The following is a 20,565-nucleotide window of genomic DNA, read 5'->3' on the forward strand; positions in this document are numbered from 1 at the left end:
ATATCGATATTTTAAAAAATATCAACAGCCCGACGCCCAACTGCCCGTGTGTGTGTGTAATCGTCATTCCAACCAATCGCGTCATTTTGCTAGCAGCGTCCGCGGTGATTGAGAGTGCACTAGTGTAGTTTTTGTATTTAAAACGTCGGCGACGGTGTCCCCTAGACGAGTCATAACGACAGAATTTATTGAAAAATATGAAAATTCAGAATGAATGAAGAAACATTAAAAAAAAAAGGTTTATTTTACACCTACTATTTATTTAATACATATTTATAACATATACACACGGTCGTTTCTTCCTACAGTAATCAATGTAATGCTTGTGGTATAGGTAACTGCCGGCTGATGTAGATACTTTTTTTATAAATACATATAAATAACACTTAGAAAAAAATAAATACATTTATAAGTAATGGCATTAACGACACCGTGCATGATCGATTGCCCATTGACATACTTATTACAAATGAGGTACAACTAATAATAAAAAATTTTCATATAAAATTATAGATCATTGTAGACCAGTATATGGCAACAAACAGTAGCCGTTTAAGAATTAATGTTTCTTCTTCTTAATCGGAATCCATTTTTTTTCTCGACAAAAATAGGTAGTACCTACACGTCCTTTAAACAGCCCGGTCGGACGAAAACTGAAGGGCCGGAGTGACGCCAGTCAATGGGCAAATATTTCAACTGACGCGAAAAACTGATCAGTTGGACTGATCAGTTGGACTGATCAGTCCAACTGATCAGTTAAACTGACCGTCAATGGCCCCCTTTAATCCGCGTGGAATTTAACTAAAACAGTTATTATTCAGTTCGCAGAGTTATAAAATAAATAAATTTCTAAAATAAAAGTTACTCCTCCTTAAGTTACTCCTTGATTGATTGATTGGTTTAATGGCTTTCAGTTGTGCCAAAGTAGCACGGTTGATTCCGCCAATGTCACGTAGAGTGGAGAACACACGAAGGAGATTAATTGGTCGGTGCAGTAGAGATAACAGTCTCTATTTAATTTTGAAAACAGGCAAAATAGTCAGACTTTCATTGTTACACCATAACCTAAAACAACACAAACATTTAATGTTAAACTAAGACTACAGCTGTTAGTAACTAAACTATTACAAAATAATTACACTAGGACAGACACATGATTTATTTACAACTTAATTTTATTTATTTCAAAATATTTACACAAAAATCTACAATAGGGTCATATATAGGACGGATGAGTTTGGGACAGGAAAAAAGGATGTGGGAAACCGTGCCTTCGTCAAGGCCACATTCACACAATGAGTGGTCACGAACTCTGATTTTGGTCAGATGAACAGGTGTACACGCATGACCAAGACGTAAGCGACATATGCTAGATGTTACCCAACGACGAGCATGTCTATGAAGAGAAAACCAAGGGCGTCTTGGGATGTCTGGTTGTATGTTTGAGTAAAATTTACCCTTTACCAATTTTGATGAACTCCAAGATAAATTCCAGGACTTGTCCATATGGATTTTGGCTAGGGAACGAAGGTCTTGGCAGGAGTTTTTGTAGTGATCAAGGATACCAGTTTGGATTGCAGCTTTAGCACATGAATCTGCTGTCTCATTGCCTGCAATGCCTGAATGGCCTGGAATCCAGACGAGCAGAATATGCAGACCCTTTTGACTGCAAGAGAGCAAAGCCTCTCTAATCTTAAAAACAATAGAAATTTTCAATTTGCTACGAAAGGGATTTTCCTTAATGGCTAAGAGACAACTTAGTGAGTCAGTGAAAATTACCGTCGGTCCTAAGTCATGGGAGAGGGCAAAGAGGATGGCTTCCAGTATAGCAATAGCTTCACCGGAAAACACAGATGTTTCAGGGGGACACTTAAATTGGAGAATGATTTTAAATTTAGGGATCCAGCAGGCAGCACCAACACAGCTGGACGGGGAAAGTTTAGATGCATCGGTATATATATGATGATGATTTAACCAATTTTGATGAAGAATTTCTTGAAATTTTAACTTTATACCAGGATCTCCTTTTTTCAGACCCAAATCTGTGACGATAGGAACATTGAAGGTAAGGGCTTTGAAGGAAGTAGAGAATAAGGGATTGATACAAAAGGTTGAGAGAGGATTTGGGAGGTTTGAAAATTTGGTGTAGCTGATTAAAATGTAAGAACGTGGCCGGTTTGGGTTGCAGAGTTGGGAGAGCTTGTTGAGTTTAGGCCAAAGAGGATGGGAAGACAGCTGTAATGATTTTATGACAAAACGATCGCTTAAAAATTGTCTTCTGATTTGCAAAGGAGGGTCAACACACTCAACCTGTAGGGCATTAGTAGGCGACGATTTCATGGCACCTAGGATAATCCGTAGGCTTTTGTATTGGATTTTATTTAACTTTTGTGATAGTGACTTAGTAATAGGGTCTAAAACAAACAGACAATAATCCATATGACTACGTACAAGGGCATGATAAATTAATTTTAAGCAGTAGGGATGTGCACCCCACCATACACCTGATACTGCTCTTAATACATTAAGTGATTTTTCACACTTTTTGGAAATATATTCTATGTGGGAAAATCCATTCAGTTTGCTGTCGAGTATTATACCAAGAAATTTTGCCTTGTCCACCAGGTTGATGCGCTCACCCTGATAAACCAAATCAAAGACAGGGGCTACTCTTTTCCTGGTAAAGGTGACAGCCTGGCATTTGTTTATCGATAAAGATAGACCGTTGTCACCCAGCCACTGGCCTAGGTAATGCAAAGCAGAGTTAAGTCGAAAAGATAAATTTTCTACTGAATTTGAGCTATGATATAAAACAATGTCATCTGCATACTGCAAAATGTTACAAAAGCTATCAACAGACATATCGAGATCATGTGTATAAATACTATAGAGCAAGGGACTGAGGACAGAGCCTTGAGGGAGACCCTTCCAGATAAATCTGGGAGGAAGCACAAATAGTGGATGTCTCACAGATATTGTTCTGCAAGATAGCATACTACATATAAAATGAACCATTCTTGGCGGAATACTCAGCTGGTGCATTTTCTGCCTGAGTATCGGAAGAAGGACACTATCGTATGCAGACGCTACGTCCAGAAAAATGCCTACAAGATATTCTCCCTTAGCAAAAGCTGATCAAATGTCTGTTGTGAGTAAGCTTAAACTGTCAGTTGTGCTGAAACCCTTCCGGAAGCCAAATTGGGAGGGAGACAGAATGTTTCTACTTTCCACTATCCATTCCAGGCGATTTTTCAAAAGGTGCTCAGTAACTTTTGCCAGAGTAGACGATAAAGCAATAGGACGATAAGAATTACTGTCTAAGGGATTTTTACCTTGTTTTAATATTGGGATAATAATTTGAGACTTCCACGATTGCGGGACGATTCCTGTCATAAACAAGGTGTTAATTATGTTAAGATAGCAATGTTTTGCTTTATCATTTAAATTTTGGATAAGAGAGTATGGAATGCCATCTTCCCCAGGTGTTGAATCTTTCAATCCATTCAGAGCACACTGAAGCTCAGAAAAAGAAAAGGGGGCATCCATTTCATCCGAGATAGATGCTGGCATTGAAGTAAAGATGTTGTCCTCACAAGGGACAAAAGGAGGGGCGAGTTTGTCTGCAAAATCATTAAGCCATACAGAAGGATCATTAGAGGATAGGCTATCAGAGGCTAGGGAGCGGCGAAATTTTTTAAGTTGGTTCCAAACTAGACGTGGAGGAGAGCGGGGAGTAAGGGATTCACAGAAGCGAACCCAACAAAATTTTTTCTTTTTTGACACCAAGCGTTTAAACTTGGCATCCAATTTTTGATACCTGATAAAGTTTTCAGGGCACATGTTCAGAGAGTATGCCTTTTCTGCTTCCGATCTTAGTTCAGCCAGACGTTTGCAATCCTCATCCCACCAGGGGGTGGAAAGCAAACGTGTTTTTGAGTGGTGCTTTTTAGGAAAATGGGTATTAGCAGAATTTAAAATAGCATTAAGAAAAAGATCATAACAAATTAAAATATTTCCATCATCTTGAGAATCAGGGAGGATGTCAATCATGCTATCAACAGATTCAGCATAAGGAGAGAAATTAGAAAAATTCAATTTAAATTTAATAATAGGGATAGGGTTAGAAGGCAGGGAAGGTCGTAAGTGCATAGCAAGGATAATGGGAAAGTGATCACTGCCAAAAGTGGATGGGAGGACTTTCCAGGACAACATAGAAGCTAAGGAAGGGGAGGCTAAGGAAAGGTCTACAGCAGATTTGGGGTTCTGATTAGGATAAGCTCTCCGAGTTGGTGAACCATCATTAAGAATGCAAAAGTTGAATTCATCAAAGACGTCCAACAACAGGAGAGCAAAACCATCAGTAAGGTGGGATCCCCAGGAGGTGTGATGGGAGTTGAAATCTCCCATGACAAGAACTAGCCCTGAAGAGAGGAAAAGATAGAACGGAGTTCAGGGATAAGGGAAGGACTAGGATGAGGAATATACAGAGATAAAAAGGAAATGTCACAGGATCTAACAGCAACAGCATTGATGTGCTGGCTGGGGGAGGATATGGGGATTTGGGAGAAGGGGATTTTGTGCCGAATGAGGATGGCACTACCCGCATACCCATCACTTCTGTCATCTCTCAAACAGAAGAAACCCGGAACCCGAAAACGAGAACCTGGAACTAACCATGTTTCAGAGATGGCAATAATGGCAGGATTATGCAGGTTGATTAAGGATAGGATTTCATGTTTTTTTGGGCGGATGCTCTTACAGTTCCATTGAAGGAAGCTGAGTGGGGCCATTTTTAAGAATAGAAAAGAGTTGAGCAAGTGATGCGGCAACGTTGGGCGGTAAGGACATATCATTACATGTAGTAATAATACTGAGGATCATTTGGACGAGGTTTTCTAATAGGTTACTACTATAAGGGGTTAAGGGACTTTGAGGGTTGTTTAGTGCACAACCATTAGGGAGAGAGGAAGGGATGTCACCTACAATGGATTGATGGGCTTGTTTATCGTACCCTTTGCCTAGAGCGGCTACGGGACGAGGATAATGCGTTACCGTTTTACGATAGGACCTATTCGGTGAAGAAGGAGGTTGTGTTGAGGAAGTGGGAACATATACGGGGGGAGTGAACATTTCCTTTGTCATCTCTGCATATGACCGACGAACAGGAGGATAGCGAGAGGATGCTTCTATATAGGATATGTTATCCGTGGACATATCGGTTTTAATTTTAATTTGACGGAGGTATTCAGGACAGTCCTTCTCGGTTGTAAAATGCCTACCAGAGCAATGTAAGCAAGTGGCATTTTCTTTAGTTACGTCGCATGACTCACCTGTGTGCGATTGTGAACACTTGTAACACCTTGGCTGTGACCTGCATTGTGTCTTAATGTGGCCAAAACGGCAACAATTTAGGCACTGTATGGTAGGTAAATTATAGGTCTCAACTGGTAATGATGTATGGAACGAATAAACTCTACTTGGGAGGATTTGACCTCTAAAAGTTAGAACCACTGACTGGGTTGGGACCCAAGTGACTACGCCTTCCTGAATGTTTTTGCGATTAAGCCTACGAGCTTTCATTATTGAACCGCAGCCAGATGGGAGCTCTAATGACTCCACTAATTCCTCCATTGACCAGTCAACCGGAATACCCTTTACAAGACCCATTCTAGTTATATTGTAAGTCGGTACAGAAGCATTGAACTTACACATTCCTAATATGGGATTTTTTAAGAAATCATTTGCAGTTTGAGCTGAAATAAATTCAACAGAAATCTTGTTTCTGCCTACATTTTTAACGCCGTCTTTCACAACCGAGCCAATTTTGTGTGTGTGTAAAAATTGGCCGAATTTCAAAGCGCGAATAGTAGTTCCTGAGGCTGGGTCTGGGGTTTCACGGGAAACATGGACAATGAAGGGACCTTTGTCGTCATCAGAGTAACTCTTAGGGCCTTCGGAAAAGGATGGGTGTGTGTAAAGAGATTGTATTGACGGGCTAGCCGTGGATGGATGTACAATAATTTTTTTAGAAGAGGAGTCGCTGGAAGAATCAAGAGCTGGGCGTTTTCTCATATTTTGATAAGAGGAAGAGGATTCAGATGTATTTCGATCGTCAGTAGAACCACCCGTATCTGGCGGGTCTGGAGGACGATCGAGATCCATTTTTAAAATCAAATATATACACTAAACTTACAATACAATTATAATTAAACACTTACCTACAATAATAATGTTAGTTTAACCACTAATCCCACAATAATCTACTATTTACACTGTAAACAATAAGAAATAAGACACCAAGATCACTAAAACACGTGTGTTGACCACAGCTAACGCAAGCGGATCCATCAAGTTACTCCTTATTACATCATCTATCTACCGGTGAAAGTCCTATGTAAAACGGTCTAGCTGTTTCAGAGTTAAACCGGAACAAATAAACAGACAGACAAAAACTGTAAAAATATATATATATATATTTTGGTATATGTACCGTGTATCCAAATCCATTTAGTACAGCATTCTAATTTTATTTATTTGTCTAGATTAATTCATAGAATAGAACAGAATATAATGGAATAGAACAGAATAGAAAAGAATAGGACGGAATAGAATGGAATAGAACAGAATCGAATAGAATCGAATCTAATCGAAAATCGCATGGAAAATCAATAGAAATGGAGAAAAATCGAGTAGAATCGAATAGAAAATCGAATCGAAAATCGAATAGAATCAAACAGAAAATCGATTATAAAATCGAATAGATAATCGATTATAAAATCTAATAGAAAATTGATTACAAAATCGATTAGAAAAAACTTATTACAAAATCGACTAAAGAAAATCTAATAGAAAATCGATTAGAAAATTGATTATAAAATATTATTTTTTAAAAATGAAGCTATCATCGATTATACCTAATTTTGATGCTTAACATTGGGCAACGCAAACCACTTGGTTTTATTTGCTTTCAAAATCCAAGTTATTTGGTTTAAACCTTGAATATGCGTTAAAGAACTATTCATATCAACATAATTTATTTTTTCCCAATCAACTTGAAAAAAATAAGCGATATATCATCAGCAAACACGACTATATCACAAATACCTTTAAGATAATAAGGCAGATCATTCATATCTATATCGATCATAATCGATCCTTGTGTAATGTCTATTTTTTGTACAGATCCAGAAGATTTCGTTTAAGAGCCATTAACATCTCTCACCATCATTCATCCATCGTAGTCCACTGCTGGACATAAGCCTCCACAATTTCACGCCAAAAACGTCGTAAACTCATGTGTTTTACGCCACGATGGGCAGGTTAGTTGGTGATCGCAGGGCTGGCTTTGTCGCACCGAAGACGCTGCTGCCCGTCTTCGGCCTGTATATTTCAAAGCCAGCAGTTGGACGGTTATCCTGCCATCGGTCCGCTTTTTATGTTCCAAGGTGGTAGTGGAACTCTGTTATCCGTTAGTCGCTCTTACGACACCCACGGGAAGAGAGAGGGGTGACTATATTCTTAACTGCCGTAACCATTGAATAATACAGTGTCTTCTATTAATCTTTTAATATACAGCGTGAAAATACTTGAATAATTAAATATACATATATTTATCAAAAAAAAAAATTTTTTTGGAGGTAAATACAGTTTCAATAAATTTAACAGATGATATACAAACAAAAATCTTGCTATGTAAACAATATAATTTTTTTTAAAGAGAAATATCAACTAAGCTGTTTATAATTATTTTCCAGCTTTCGTAGTACCTTTCTTACTGAGATTCATTCTTTGAACTTCATTGTGTTAAGAAAACAGCTAATCTAACAATTATTGTACACTTCTCATCGTATTGGATTCTGTGGGTAGACACAAAATACAAATTTCAACAATAACGAGGCAAAATCTGTGTGAGAGACTGGCGACTGTACTAGGAGACCTGTATTACGGATTGCCAGTCCCTCCACATCCGGACCGAATGGAATTTAAATACATCAATTTGATCTATAAAATTATTAAATATACTCACACTTTAGTGTCATGGTGTATGTATGGGTTAGTGTATGTATTTGTTAATGCATGAATGTGTCAGTGTATATATGTTCAGTGTATGTAGGTCTTAGTGTATGTACATGTATGTGTGGTAATGAACATAATAGTGCATACACGTGTTTACGTTGAAAATAAATTGAAATAACATCATGTAAGTCTTCTTCGTCGTTTCCTCACTGCTGAGGATCGTGACCACATATAATAAAATTATAATATTGATTTTTTATTTATTCTTTGTGCTTGCACTTTAATTGAGTTTGAGACTTTAGTTTTGAGTTTGATTATGGTTGTTGTAGCTCATTGGATAGCTTCGGAAGTGTAGATGTTTTTAAAATAATACACAGATACACCTTCATAGATTTTTTTCAGTACGTCAGCTTAGCTCGGTATTTTTAGTAAATCGTGTTTTTTGGGAATCATATTTAAATACGAATTACATATTTATAAAATATGAATATTTTTTTTACCGACAATGATAAAAAATATAAATAAATATAAAAAATCAAAAATCAAAAAAAAAATAATTAAAAAATAATAATGATAAAATAAAAATAATATTTTTCGATTTTACATACATTATTAAATAAAAAATAACGAGTGCCTATAAAAAAAAAAAAAAAATAATAATAATAATAATAGATCGAGAATTTGAACACTGGTCTTTTCAGTCGATCGCGACCGGCCGATTTCCCATCTGAGCTATTACAACTTTACTAATATTTGCGAAATTTACCTTCGTATCCTAACGCAGTTATCAATAAAGTAGTAGTAGGTCAGGTGGGAAATCGGGCAAACGGGATCCACCGAGAAGACCATTCAAATCCCCATGTCTCCAGGTCGATAAATTTTTTCACTTTTTTCTAATTGCAAACATGTTTTTTATTTAAATAACCAGTACATATTTTTTATTATTATGTCGATAAAATCGGAAAATATTGTTCATATTTTATCAATATGTAATTTGTATTTAAATATGATTTCCAAAAAACATGATTTACAAAAAAATACTGAGCTAAGCTCGGTCACTCGGGTACTTTATAATTAACAACTGTAAAATTATAATTATTAATTTGACTATAAAATTACTGCCACCAAAATAATACCTGTATAAAGACCACAACCTAATAACGGAACAAAAGAAACCTTAGTCATAAATAATCTATTAACAACATAACACTATTTAACTGGCTATCTAAAGACTTTCTGTCTTTACCATTATCAATGATAACGTCCCATTCATTAAAATCGTCCAAGCCACATTCAGATATGGCATCATCAACACCATTTTTAAACTGAAACCCTCTCTCAATTCTTGTTTCTTCATCTGCAACTAATCTAATTGTCTTTACTAGTGATCCGTAATTCTCCTTAAACCATTGCACATCAGTTTTCCGTCGTATGTCACTTACAATCCATACAGGTTTATCTGCAGCTAGAATTGAAAAACAGTATGATTAATATTAAAATAATACAACAGAATAATAAAATATATTATTGAAAAAAAGTCATAAATATACATATACTAGCTGACCCCGCAAATGTTGTTTGGGGGTATGAAAAAAAGATGTTGGCCGATTCTCAGACCTACCCAATATGCACACAAAATTTCATAAAAATCGGTCCAGCCGTTTCGGAGGAGTATTGTATCTAATATTGTGACACAAGAATTTTATATACAATATTTATTTCTTTATCTAGTCTTTATTGCAATATATCACACCTTCGGTGCAACAAAGTCACAACAGCTCATTTCTTAATTTTACAGGGGAGGACTTTTAATTTTTTTTACGCATCTATTTCCTCATTTCTGGATTACTATTTATGGTAGGTTTGAAATCTTTATAAAATTAAATGTTTACTTTCTTTGCTATAGTTTTAAAAACTTATATTAAAATATCAAAAAGTCCTAATAAAAGACATTTAAAAGTTCACTTTTTTACCACTTTTACTGTTATTAAATAAAAACTGATTATACCATTTTCACAAGCTGCTCTGCAAAAGCATCCATAATCGTTTTCCCTCATTTCATCACTCCATCTGATCATGTCTAGCCGGTATTGCTCCTTGTATACACTGTCACTCAACAACTCATTTAAATCCAAATTCTTCTCTTTGGCCCAGTGGCTTTTAATAGGTTGAGATATTTTGATAATTTCACACTCATTACCCAATCTAAAAGAAAATGTGACATTAAATAAACATTAATTTGATTTTTCAGACTTAATGGACAAATGCTAAAAACAATGTCTTTCATATCAACATTATTAATCAGACAGTTGGTTCAGCCTGTCACAGTTACTGCTAGAGATAGGCCTCCCCAAGTTCGCACCAGACATCTCGGTTTTTTGCAATCCTCATCCAGCCTCCACCGGCAATCTTACGTATATCATAATTAACTCAACATTTAAGATCTATTTCTAAAATATACTACCTCATTTTTAAATTATCTGTTAAAAAGTCTTTTCCGCATTTTCTCTTTCCACTAAACAGTAAAATTACTTTAGGAGCCATTATTATGTTTTAATCTGAAACAATCAACGTAATAAATAGTGTTTAAGCGATAAGCCAATGTTTGAGATATTATTTCTTTTGCAATTCTTAAATGGAAAAAGTAAAGATAAGACATACCTATATTATGTTTTATTAAATCGATTCTGCGATAAACTATTACTAAATCTAATTATAGCAGAAAATTAAGACAACATACGATAAATACAAAATATTCGTCATTTAGAAATTTTGGTTGATTGATTGGTTTAATCTTTAATCACATAAACAAATTAGTCTATGCTCAATGAAATTAGCCCATGTTAAGCCACTAAGCCGTCAAGACTTGACACTTGACATTGACAGTTTTGACACTGGTTTTAATTTTTTTTAAGGTTGTTATATCCACAGATAAATTAATCATTGGTTATTTCTAAGAAGCTTATACGACAAAGTACCATCTGGGGAACATGCTGGCAGGTTCAACGCGCCAACTGTAGATGACGTTGCTATTATTATGGTTAGTGAACCATCTAACAAAAGAGACATTAGAATCACACGTCGAGATAGAACTATTAATGTAATTTCAGATGTACATCGTTCATATGACGCACTTCAGTATCCTTTGATATTCTGGCAAGGGCAAGATGAATACCACATCAACATCAAACAGCGTGATTCAGCCACTGGTAATGAAACAAATAAAAACGTTAGTTCAATGAACTACTATGCGCACCGATTGATGATTAGATTTAATCAAGACAATTATATCTTCCGATATTGTCAGCTGTACCATCAATACGTTGTCGATATATACGCTAAGATCGAAAGTGAACGTTTACGATTCATTAGATTCAGTCAGGCTAAATTACGATCAGAGGAATACATCCATTTACGAGATACTATTATCGGAAACGTCGAAGAGAACTTAAGCACCAATTATATTGGAACTTTATTTATTTTGCCCTCAAGCTATATAGGCAGTCCACGGAATATGCAAGAATACATATAAGATGCGATGACTTACGTACGTCATTATGGTCGACCTGCTTTGTTTATTACATTTACGTGTAACCCAAATTGGGAAAAAATACAAACTTTGTTATTATCAGGCCATCAATCAGTACATCGTCGTGATATCGTTGTACGTGTATTTAGGCAAAAATTGAAATCTATGATTGATTTAATCGTTAAATATTCAATTTTTGGTAATACATGTTGCTGGCCGTATTCTATTGAGTGGCAAAACCGAGGTTTACCTCATGCTCACATTTTGATTCGGCTTGAAAATAAAATTCGTCCAGAAGAAATAGATCAAATAATTTCTGTCGAAATTCCGGATTCATCAACTGACCCAGAGTTGTTTGAGGTTGTTACCAGTCAGATGATCCATGGACGATGTGGTATTTTTAACATGACGTCGCCATGCATGGAGAATGGAAAATGTAAGAAACGTTTCCCAAAACCATTTACGAATGATACTATTACGGATATCGATGGTTTTCCATTGTATCGCCGTAGAGACACTAACCATGGTGGCCGCACATTTTATATGCAAATGTCAAATTCTACAAATCAAGTTGAAATTGATAATCGGTGGGTAGTCTACTGCTTTCGAAAACGTATAAGGCTCATATTAATGTCGAGTTTTGTAGTTCCGTGAAATCCGTTAAGTACATTTGCAAATACGTTAATAAAGGTGATGATCTGGCCGTATTTGAAGTACAAAATATAATATATACCGATAATAACCGAAATGACGAAATAACACAATACCAAATGGGGAGATACATTAGTAGTAACGAGGCTATCTGGCATATTTTTAGTTTTCCGTTACACGAAAGAGATCCTGCTGTCCAGTATCTTGCAGTACATCTCGAAAATGGTCAGCGAGTATATTTTACTGAAAAAAATATTGTCCAAAAAGCACTTGATCCACCAAAGACGACTTTAACTGAATTTTTTGCATTGTGTCAAAAATCTGATGAGTTTGACCAATTCGCAAAAACATTATAGTACACCGAAGTTCCACGCTATTTTACCTTTAATAAAGCAGGCAAAAAATGGGAACCACGTAAAAAAGGGAAACCACATCCATCAATACCAGGTTTATTTAAATCCAAGACATTGGGACGACTTTACACCGTACATCCAAAACAACGTGAATGTTTCTTTTTGCGTTTGTTGTTGGTAAATGTTCCTGGACCACATATCCTGGAACAAATTTTGAATTTTTGGGCACAGTTAATGGTCGAATGCTCAATACATATCGAGAAGCATGTTGTGAATTGAAATTACTGGAGGCAGACAATCATTGGGACTTGACAATTGCTGATGCAGCGTTAACATCCACACCAAATAGTATGCGTCAACTATTTGCAATAATTTTGACGACGTGTTTTCCAACACATTCATTGATTTTATGGGAAAAATATAAAAATTATATGACTGAAGACATCGTGTATCGAGCCAAACAAACAAACCAATGCCCAAATCTAGATTTCACACCAGAGATGTATAATGAAGCATTGGTGTTGATTGAAGATTTCTGTATTTTAATTTTAAATTTACCACTGAGTCATTATGGTATGCCAGCCCCTAATCGTCCGGCCACTGATTTTCTTAACACAGGTTTGCAACGAAAAAAACATTACAATGAAATTGATTTAGCTTCAATTATTGCGAATAATGAGCCATCATTGACAACTGAACAAAACATATTTATAATCGGATTATGAGGACTGTTAATGCTGAACAAGGTGGATTTTTTTTCTTAGATGCACCAGGTGAAACCGGTAAGACATTTTTAATATCATTAATCCTTGCAAAGATACGGTCGCAACAAAAAATTGCATTGACAATTGCATCGTCAAGCATTGCTGCCACTTTATTAGATGGTGGACGAACAGCACATTCAGCATTGAAGTTCACAACAAACCAAATGCAGTGTGTAACATTAAAAAGAAAAGTGGAATGACTTCAGTGTTGCAAAAGAGTGCAATTATAATTTGGAATGAGTGTACTATAGCTCATAAGCATGCACTTGAAGCATTGGATAGAAGTATGAGAGATTTGAAAGGCAACGATAAACTTTTCGGTGGTACTGTCTTACTATTGTCTGGTGGCTTCCGACAGACATTACCAGAGTGGGGGCTTGATTTTCATTGCTGTAAATATTTTAACAATAGTTTAGTATACCTGTAGTCATTATAATAAGCACCCCACGCATTTTGTACAACAATATGAATTTTTCAATTAAGAACTCCAGTTTTATTTCCAATTTAGCTAATTCGATTTTACCGGAAGGGTTTTATTTCCTCAGTTGCGATTAGAGAAATAAAATATGGCAGTACGAAATTCGCCGGGTCAGCTAGTTTCTTATAAAACTAAACACCCAATTATTCAAAATTACACACAAAGTTGGAGTTTCTGGAACTGAACTCGATTTGATAACGAATAGCACTTAATAAAAACACAAACCTTAATAATTTAAATTAATAGCAAGACGACTTAACAATACGTGTTTATGGATGAAACGAACGAGTTTAACAATATTTCTAAATGAATATAATTCCGAAGTTCCTTATTGAAAGCTTGATTTAGAATGTGTTATTTAAGTCATGCATAAGAAATTTTGTGATAACTAAAAAGTGCCCTTATTACCCCCTAGCTGAAAATGCCAAATACTTTAAGTTTTGTTGATAATTTCATAAGAAAGGAAAATTTTATTTTTGGGCCTTAATTTACAGTGGTAGTTTAATAAGGCCCATGTCAAGAGTTTTTAAAAATTATTATATTTCTTTCCATACTGCTTTCTATATTACTCTTTATCTTTTATTCTTATCTTAAATAAAAAACTTTTTACTGAACCCATTTTTTTTACTATTTTAAAAAATTGACGCAATTGACGTAATTCGCAAAGATGAAAAACAAAAAAGCAAAAAACAAATGAATTACGGTTTTCGAAACGGAAACGCATGAGTAAAAGCTGTATACATCTAAATTTGGAATTCTTAACAAAATGGGAAATATTTGAGATCAAAGTGCCGTTGTTGTAAAAGCGAAAGTATTTCATTCCATATGTACTAATTACCTAACCTCTCCTTATTCTTGCGCTTTATTTGAAAATTATCTTCGTGCTACAGTTGCGTCTCCTATTTAGTGACTGCACGGAAACTCTGATACGCAAAGACAGTGCTCCTTTCTTTTACACTCCATAGTACCACTTTACCTCTTTTTGTAAATTAAATTAATCTACGTGAGCGTAGCCGCAGGCGAACGCTAGTAATTAATGTAAATATGTAAAATCTTACCTTGAATTTCTATATGAATATAATTGTGTTTGCAGACAAACGAAAAAAAACCGACTTCAATTTCATCGACGAGTAATACAACGTAGATCGACGAAAAAATAGTCAAGTAACTACGCGTTATCAAAAATTACTCAAAAAGTAGTTATCAGATCTCGATAAAATTTATATGTGACCACATGATAAACGTCAGCTTTCCCAGAGTTTCCTCGATTTCTCTGGGATTCCATCATTAGATTCTGGTTTCCTTATCATGGTATCAAACTAGGGATATCCCCTTTCCAAGAAAAAAAGAATTATCAAAATCGGTACATCCAGTAGAAAGTTATGCGGTATAATACAACGTAGTTCGACGAAAAAAGCGTCAAGTAAAAATGCATTATTAGATATAACTCGAAAAGTAGTTGTTAGATCTCAAATAAATTTAAATGGGACTAATTGACACACACCACCTTTCGATTAAAAAAAAATTATCGAAATCGGTCCACCCGGTCAAAAGTTCTGATGTAACATATATAAAAAAAAAATACAATCGAATTGAGAACCTCCTCCTTTTTTGGAAGTCGGTTAAAAATACGAACTCTCTGTAACTAACCTAAAATCTCTGTTTCAAACACACAATAGCTTACAATAACCTCCCATACAAATCATCGTTTTTTATTTGGAATTTTCTGCAGGTGTACATATTTGTGAGCCTTAATAAGCTTAATTAGGTATATAGGTAGGTATGATGGACTACTCGGCGAATAGTGGATATCGCTTTGCGCATTGTTTGGGGGTCGGTGACAAAATAGTTTAGTTCAGCAAAAAAGTAAAAATAAATAAAACGTTAAAAAAATATATTTAGTAGTGTTTAAATGTGTGTGTTGACCTATATTCATAAAATGTTTTTTATTTTTGTTGAACTTTACTGTGTAACAGCGCCATCTCTCGAGTTTCTAAAGAACGCCGTTAAAGATAACGTTTTACATGACATAAATTCGGCAACATAATAGCACGATGTTGATTTTAAAAGTTTATATAGATGGCAGCACAAGACATCGTACAAAGTTATTATAAAGCTAAAAAACAACTATTGAATAAAATTAACAAGATGGTGCAAGACGTTAAGCTCATATCATAAAAAAGATAATATTATATACCTATGATAAAAAAAAGGTAATATATGTTCAAAAATATATGATTGTTTTCACAAAAAAATTATAGAAATATGGAGCAATTTTTACCATCTCATAATATGATCGATGTTAGAAAATAAGAACTTATCCATAATCATTACATTTACCAAAGTTATTTATCAAGAATAATTATATTTTAATTGATCAAATTGTAATTTTAATGTAATGTAATAACTACGTAAAATTAATAAAATTGAAAAGCTTAAGAATCTTTTATCCATACGCATTAATTTATTGAACCATAACAAAATGTACCCTATATTTGATTCGATATGGGATGTATCATATCTCCCACACTGCATTATTATATTCACCATAACACATAACTATAAATAAAATCGTGCCGACACGAAAAAATGGCGTTATTTGAATGCCGGACGATAATTTAAATGTAGCAACAACCGCTTTTAGCTTACAACCTTAATTGACTTAAAAATGCTTATCAATAGTCGTTATTCAAAAAATAATAAACACAAAACAGTTCCATACAAATATAAGCCTTAAGGTAGGGGTGTTCGACCTATATTCTAAAGTCCACCTGCTTAAACATAATCTCTTTAGCGATAAGGATGAAGTTCGAAGCACGATGCACGCTCACGACTTTCTGAACGACTCCGGACATGACATTCCACGTTTCGTTGTAGATTAGAATGGGATGGATAGCGAGCCACCCGCCGAAAAAAACGAGACAAGCAACCGCGGAACAGTCCACGTGGACTGCTTAATATCAACACAGGAGCAACGACCAATGGAAAACGGTACCACTAATGTATTTCTCACCTCCGCACTCACACCCAGGTCGCCTGCTGTTTTTGAATTATTTATGCGATTCTCAACTTTCCGTGGCTCGCCTAGGGTTTCAAGTTTCGCGATCGTGTCTACGTGGTTGTTTTCGAAATGACTTATGGCATCTACCGATGTCATTTTCGTACGTAAGGCTTGTAAATAAGGCAGGTTGTCGCTCGCGAAGTGCTCTGCGGCTCTTGAATTTAAAACGATTCCCAAGAACACGGGCGCAAGTTGATGAAGGTTGGAAGAGGCCGCGGTGCAAACTGCATCGTCTCGCACAGCGCTCCCCCTGCCCACCCCGCTGCGCTCGCCCGCCTTTATTGTAGTAAGTTCGGCGTATACGGTACGTGTGTGTATGGCTGTTCCGAGTCAACTGTTGTGCTGAGGCACGACGTTTTCATAGCGATGCGAGGTGCATGCGGCCGCGCCGCGCTTTCGATGTTTGCAATATTACGCTTTTTGTTTGTTCGATGTGGGCGTCTCACCGACGAATCAATATGAAAATAAACACCGATCCACTCATACACTAAGCAAAATATTTGCTTAGTACGAATAAAATGTACCTACATCTCGAATACCTTTCTATATACCTATCTACAAAATTTTACGTGTAACTAGGTATAAGAAGAATTATTGAGTTACTTACTGACGTAGGAAACCTATTTATCAATTCAATATTAGTGATCATATATACCTACACAAACAGCATTGTCTTATTACTTTACATGATTTGGTCATCTATACATATAAACAAACCTAGTATAGAGCAAGTAAGGGGATGAAGATTATACTTTTATAAAAACAATTTAACTTCTTTACGGAGAAAAAATAACAAACGAGCGGTAATAAAGTGGGGTCCTTTGAACACTTCGACTAGATCGTGATTATAGGTATTTTTGATTCAATGAAAGGGATCGTTGGGGTAGCTGCGGAAATATTAGGGCGCCCCTGCTCACGTGACATTTCTAAAGGGCCAGCCGTGACACTGCGCTCTATTTGCTTTTTAAACTCGTTAAACGGCATCAGATTTTACTTTTGAGTCCTATGATTCGCGACTCCATATTCAAGACTTACAATTACTTTTAATTCTTTTTTGGTATTGACTCCTGACGCTGATAAATTAAATTGAGTTTTTAAACATTTTGCTCCTTAAGACTAATGTCTAAAGGAGTAAAATATTTAAACAGTTACGTAATGTTTAAACGGTTACGATTACAATGACTAAAAAATGTGGCTAGTACAAGATTATTTTTTAGTCACCCTAACTGACCATCGATAACGACCTGTTTATGACGATTGTAAAAAATCCTGCAACTGATAACTTTGTAAATCAAATCCTAAAATGTAAATCTATTTGTCTCTAATGCATGTCTATTTTATTTAACTTTTACCTTGCTCGATTATACTAGTATGAGGTAGGCTGACTTACCTGAGCAAAATACCTTTTTGTTGAATTATTTGGTCGAACCAAAGGACTTAAAAAATTATTCTAGCGTGTCGGTACCTACCTAGTTATCTACCTACTACATTATCAAATTATTCTATAGCTATAGGCAAGCTATATTATACATTATAAAGGAAAATAGTAATTCCTGCACTTAACTCTATATAGGTACCTACTCTGGTGGTCAAAGCCCCTGCGAAATATTTACCTATTTACCTAAAAGTATTACATAAAATTTAAAGGGTCATAAAACAAATGTACATAAGAAGAGTAAACACAGAAATATTATACTTAGACCAATTTATAAATATACTTAGCATATTAAACAAACGTGCTCGCAAGTAATCTCTGCTATTTGTTCGAGCGATGCAAAAATACACGAAGGGCTGTTTTGTTTGAACACATGCGGCAGTCCTTTCCTGTGTAAAATCACATCTGACCCCTCCGTAAAGAATTTTTTTCTAAATGGCATACAAAATTTAATTATAAATGAACACGTTATACGTATTGTTTGAACTTAAGTGGCCTATTGTACGTGTTATTATAGTTAGGTATAAAGGAAAATAAATAATTTTAATGAATAAAACGTATTTACTTGTTAATTATAATAAAGCTGTTAATAACATTATTTGATAGCAAAAACAATTATTGCGGAAAATTTAAAGTAAATAAACATAATTATAATTTTATAATTAAATAATAAATGTTGTTTATGTGCTCAAAGTTGCCTAAATATAATAATATTTCTTAGAATGATTTCCACTGGTGGCGCGGTGGGAACGAGAGACAAACCGAAACTAAATACTTTCCTACTTTAATATAATTTGACGGAAAGTGAAACGTTGTTAATGGTATCTATCTGAATTTGATCCGACGAAGCGACGCGGATAAATGAGAAAAATCAGTACCAACGTCCCTCGGAGAGTTAGGGGGCTACAGGGGTGCAATACGCAAACTAATGAACTTAATTTCTTGCTCGAATCCGAGATTAAGGAAGGGGCTTAAAGTTGTATGGGGATGTAAAGAAATAATAATAATAACTTGAATTACGATTTAATAAACTTAGGTTAGGTATATGCCCATATCTCTTTATTTAAGGAATTAAATAAGTAGATACACAAACAAATTTGTAACACTTTTTTTATGAAGTAAGTGCCTAATACCTATGAAATAAATACGTATTTAATTTATAATATGGTCGTCTGTTCCTACAGTAAGCAACTTAATGATTGCGTTATAGGTAGGTAACTGCTGTCTGATAAAGCTAGATATATATATATATATATATATACATTAGATAAATGCCTAAGTATAAACAATACTTATATAAAAACAAATTCGTATGTATCACACCCAGGCTCGAGGCGAGAATCGAACCCACTACCTCCGGAGCAGGAAGCAGGGTCACTGCAAACTGTGCCAACGGTCTAGTAAATTTTATTTACTTACTAAAAACATAAAACCTACTTAGCTTTAAAGTACTAAATACGACAACTTATCAACTTTTATAAACAAACTGTTATGATGAGATAAAATCAAATTGAATAATCAAAATAAATGATTTTTGAATATCATATCAAAAATTGACCGCTCCAGCGGGATTCGAACCCGCGTCCTCGACATACCGCGGGTTCGAATCCCGCTGGAGCGGTCAATTTTTGATATGATATTCAAAAATGTTTAGAATTCCTAATTGTGGGTAACACAAAAATAAAAATCGTACATATTAAAATAAATGATGTCAAGTTTATTACATACTCTGTAACCCGCAATGGAAGAGTGAACACCTCCCGATAACGTGCCCACCTACACGGCTATCAATATGCTCTATCTGTCATACGAAGGCGCGCGTGTCGGACACACCGCACGGCGCTCACATTATTCAACACAAACAAAAAGGGAATAAATGCTGGAATAAAATACTTTTAATTTCCCCGGGCGCCGCTAATCGGGCAACAGCGATGGAGGGCGCCAAATCGCCCTTTTTATTTTACTGCATGAACGCAAATCCGGCGGGAAAACGAGGAGGACGACAAAGGGAAATGGGCGCGCGGGGGTGCGGTCACGCGCACGGAATTAGCGCTCCCCTCGCCCCGACCGCGCCCGCACTTGACCCGCGCGAGGTGTCACCGAGCACGTTACCTACCCGCAAAAAATGGGGGTGAGCCGCTACCGCGCTCCGACGCCCTCGCCGCTCGCCACTCTACACCGGGAGCACGGATTTTGTTTTTAATTTATTACGATTGTTTCGATAACCTTAACGCGCGCCACTTAACCTACATACCTACTGAATACGATCCAGCGATTC

General features: G+C 35.7%; 1 protein-coding gene and 1 long non-coding RNA gene across 2 annotated transcripts; both read right to left on the reverse strand.

Moving 5' to 3' along the window:
- Positions 1 to 986: 986 nt before the first annotated feature.
- Positions 987 to 6,364, reverse strand: LOC123659035. Its single transcript, XR_006743963.1, has 2 exons — positions 6,219 to 6,364; positions 987 to 1,065 (listed from the first exon to the last, which is right to left on the reverse strand). It is a non-coding gene; the product is annotated as an uncharacterized LOC123659035 (long non-coding RNA).
- A 2,726-nt stretch (positions 6,365 to 9,090) lies between these two features.
- On the reverse strand, positions 9,091 to 10,912 carry LOC123659109 (phosphomevalonate kinase). The gene is made up of 4 exons (XM_045594370.1): positions 10,678 to 10,912; positions 10,481 to 10,574; positions 10,025 to 10,221; positions 9,091 to 9,481 (listed from the first exon to the last, which is right to left on the reverse strand). Exons 2-4 carry the CDS (start codon positions 10,558 to 10,560, stop codon positions 9,198 to 9,200), a joined length of 561 nt encoding a protein of 186 aa, XP_045450326.1. The 5' UTR covers positions 10,561 to 10,574; positions 10,678 to 10,912; the 3' UTR covers positions 9,091 to 9,197.
- Between the last annotated feature and the right edge of the window lie 9,653 nt (positions 10,913 to 20,565).

This window comes from Melitaea cinxia, chromosome 13 (genome assembly GCF_905220565.1).
Source record: "Melitaea cinxia chromosome 13, ilMelCinx1.1, whole genome shotgun sequence".
In the NCBI taxonomy this organism is placed as follows: Eukaryota; Metazoa; Arthropoda; class Insecta; order Lepidoptera; family Nymphalidae; genus Melitaea; species Melitaea cinxia.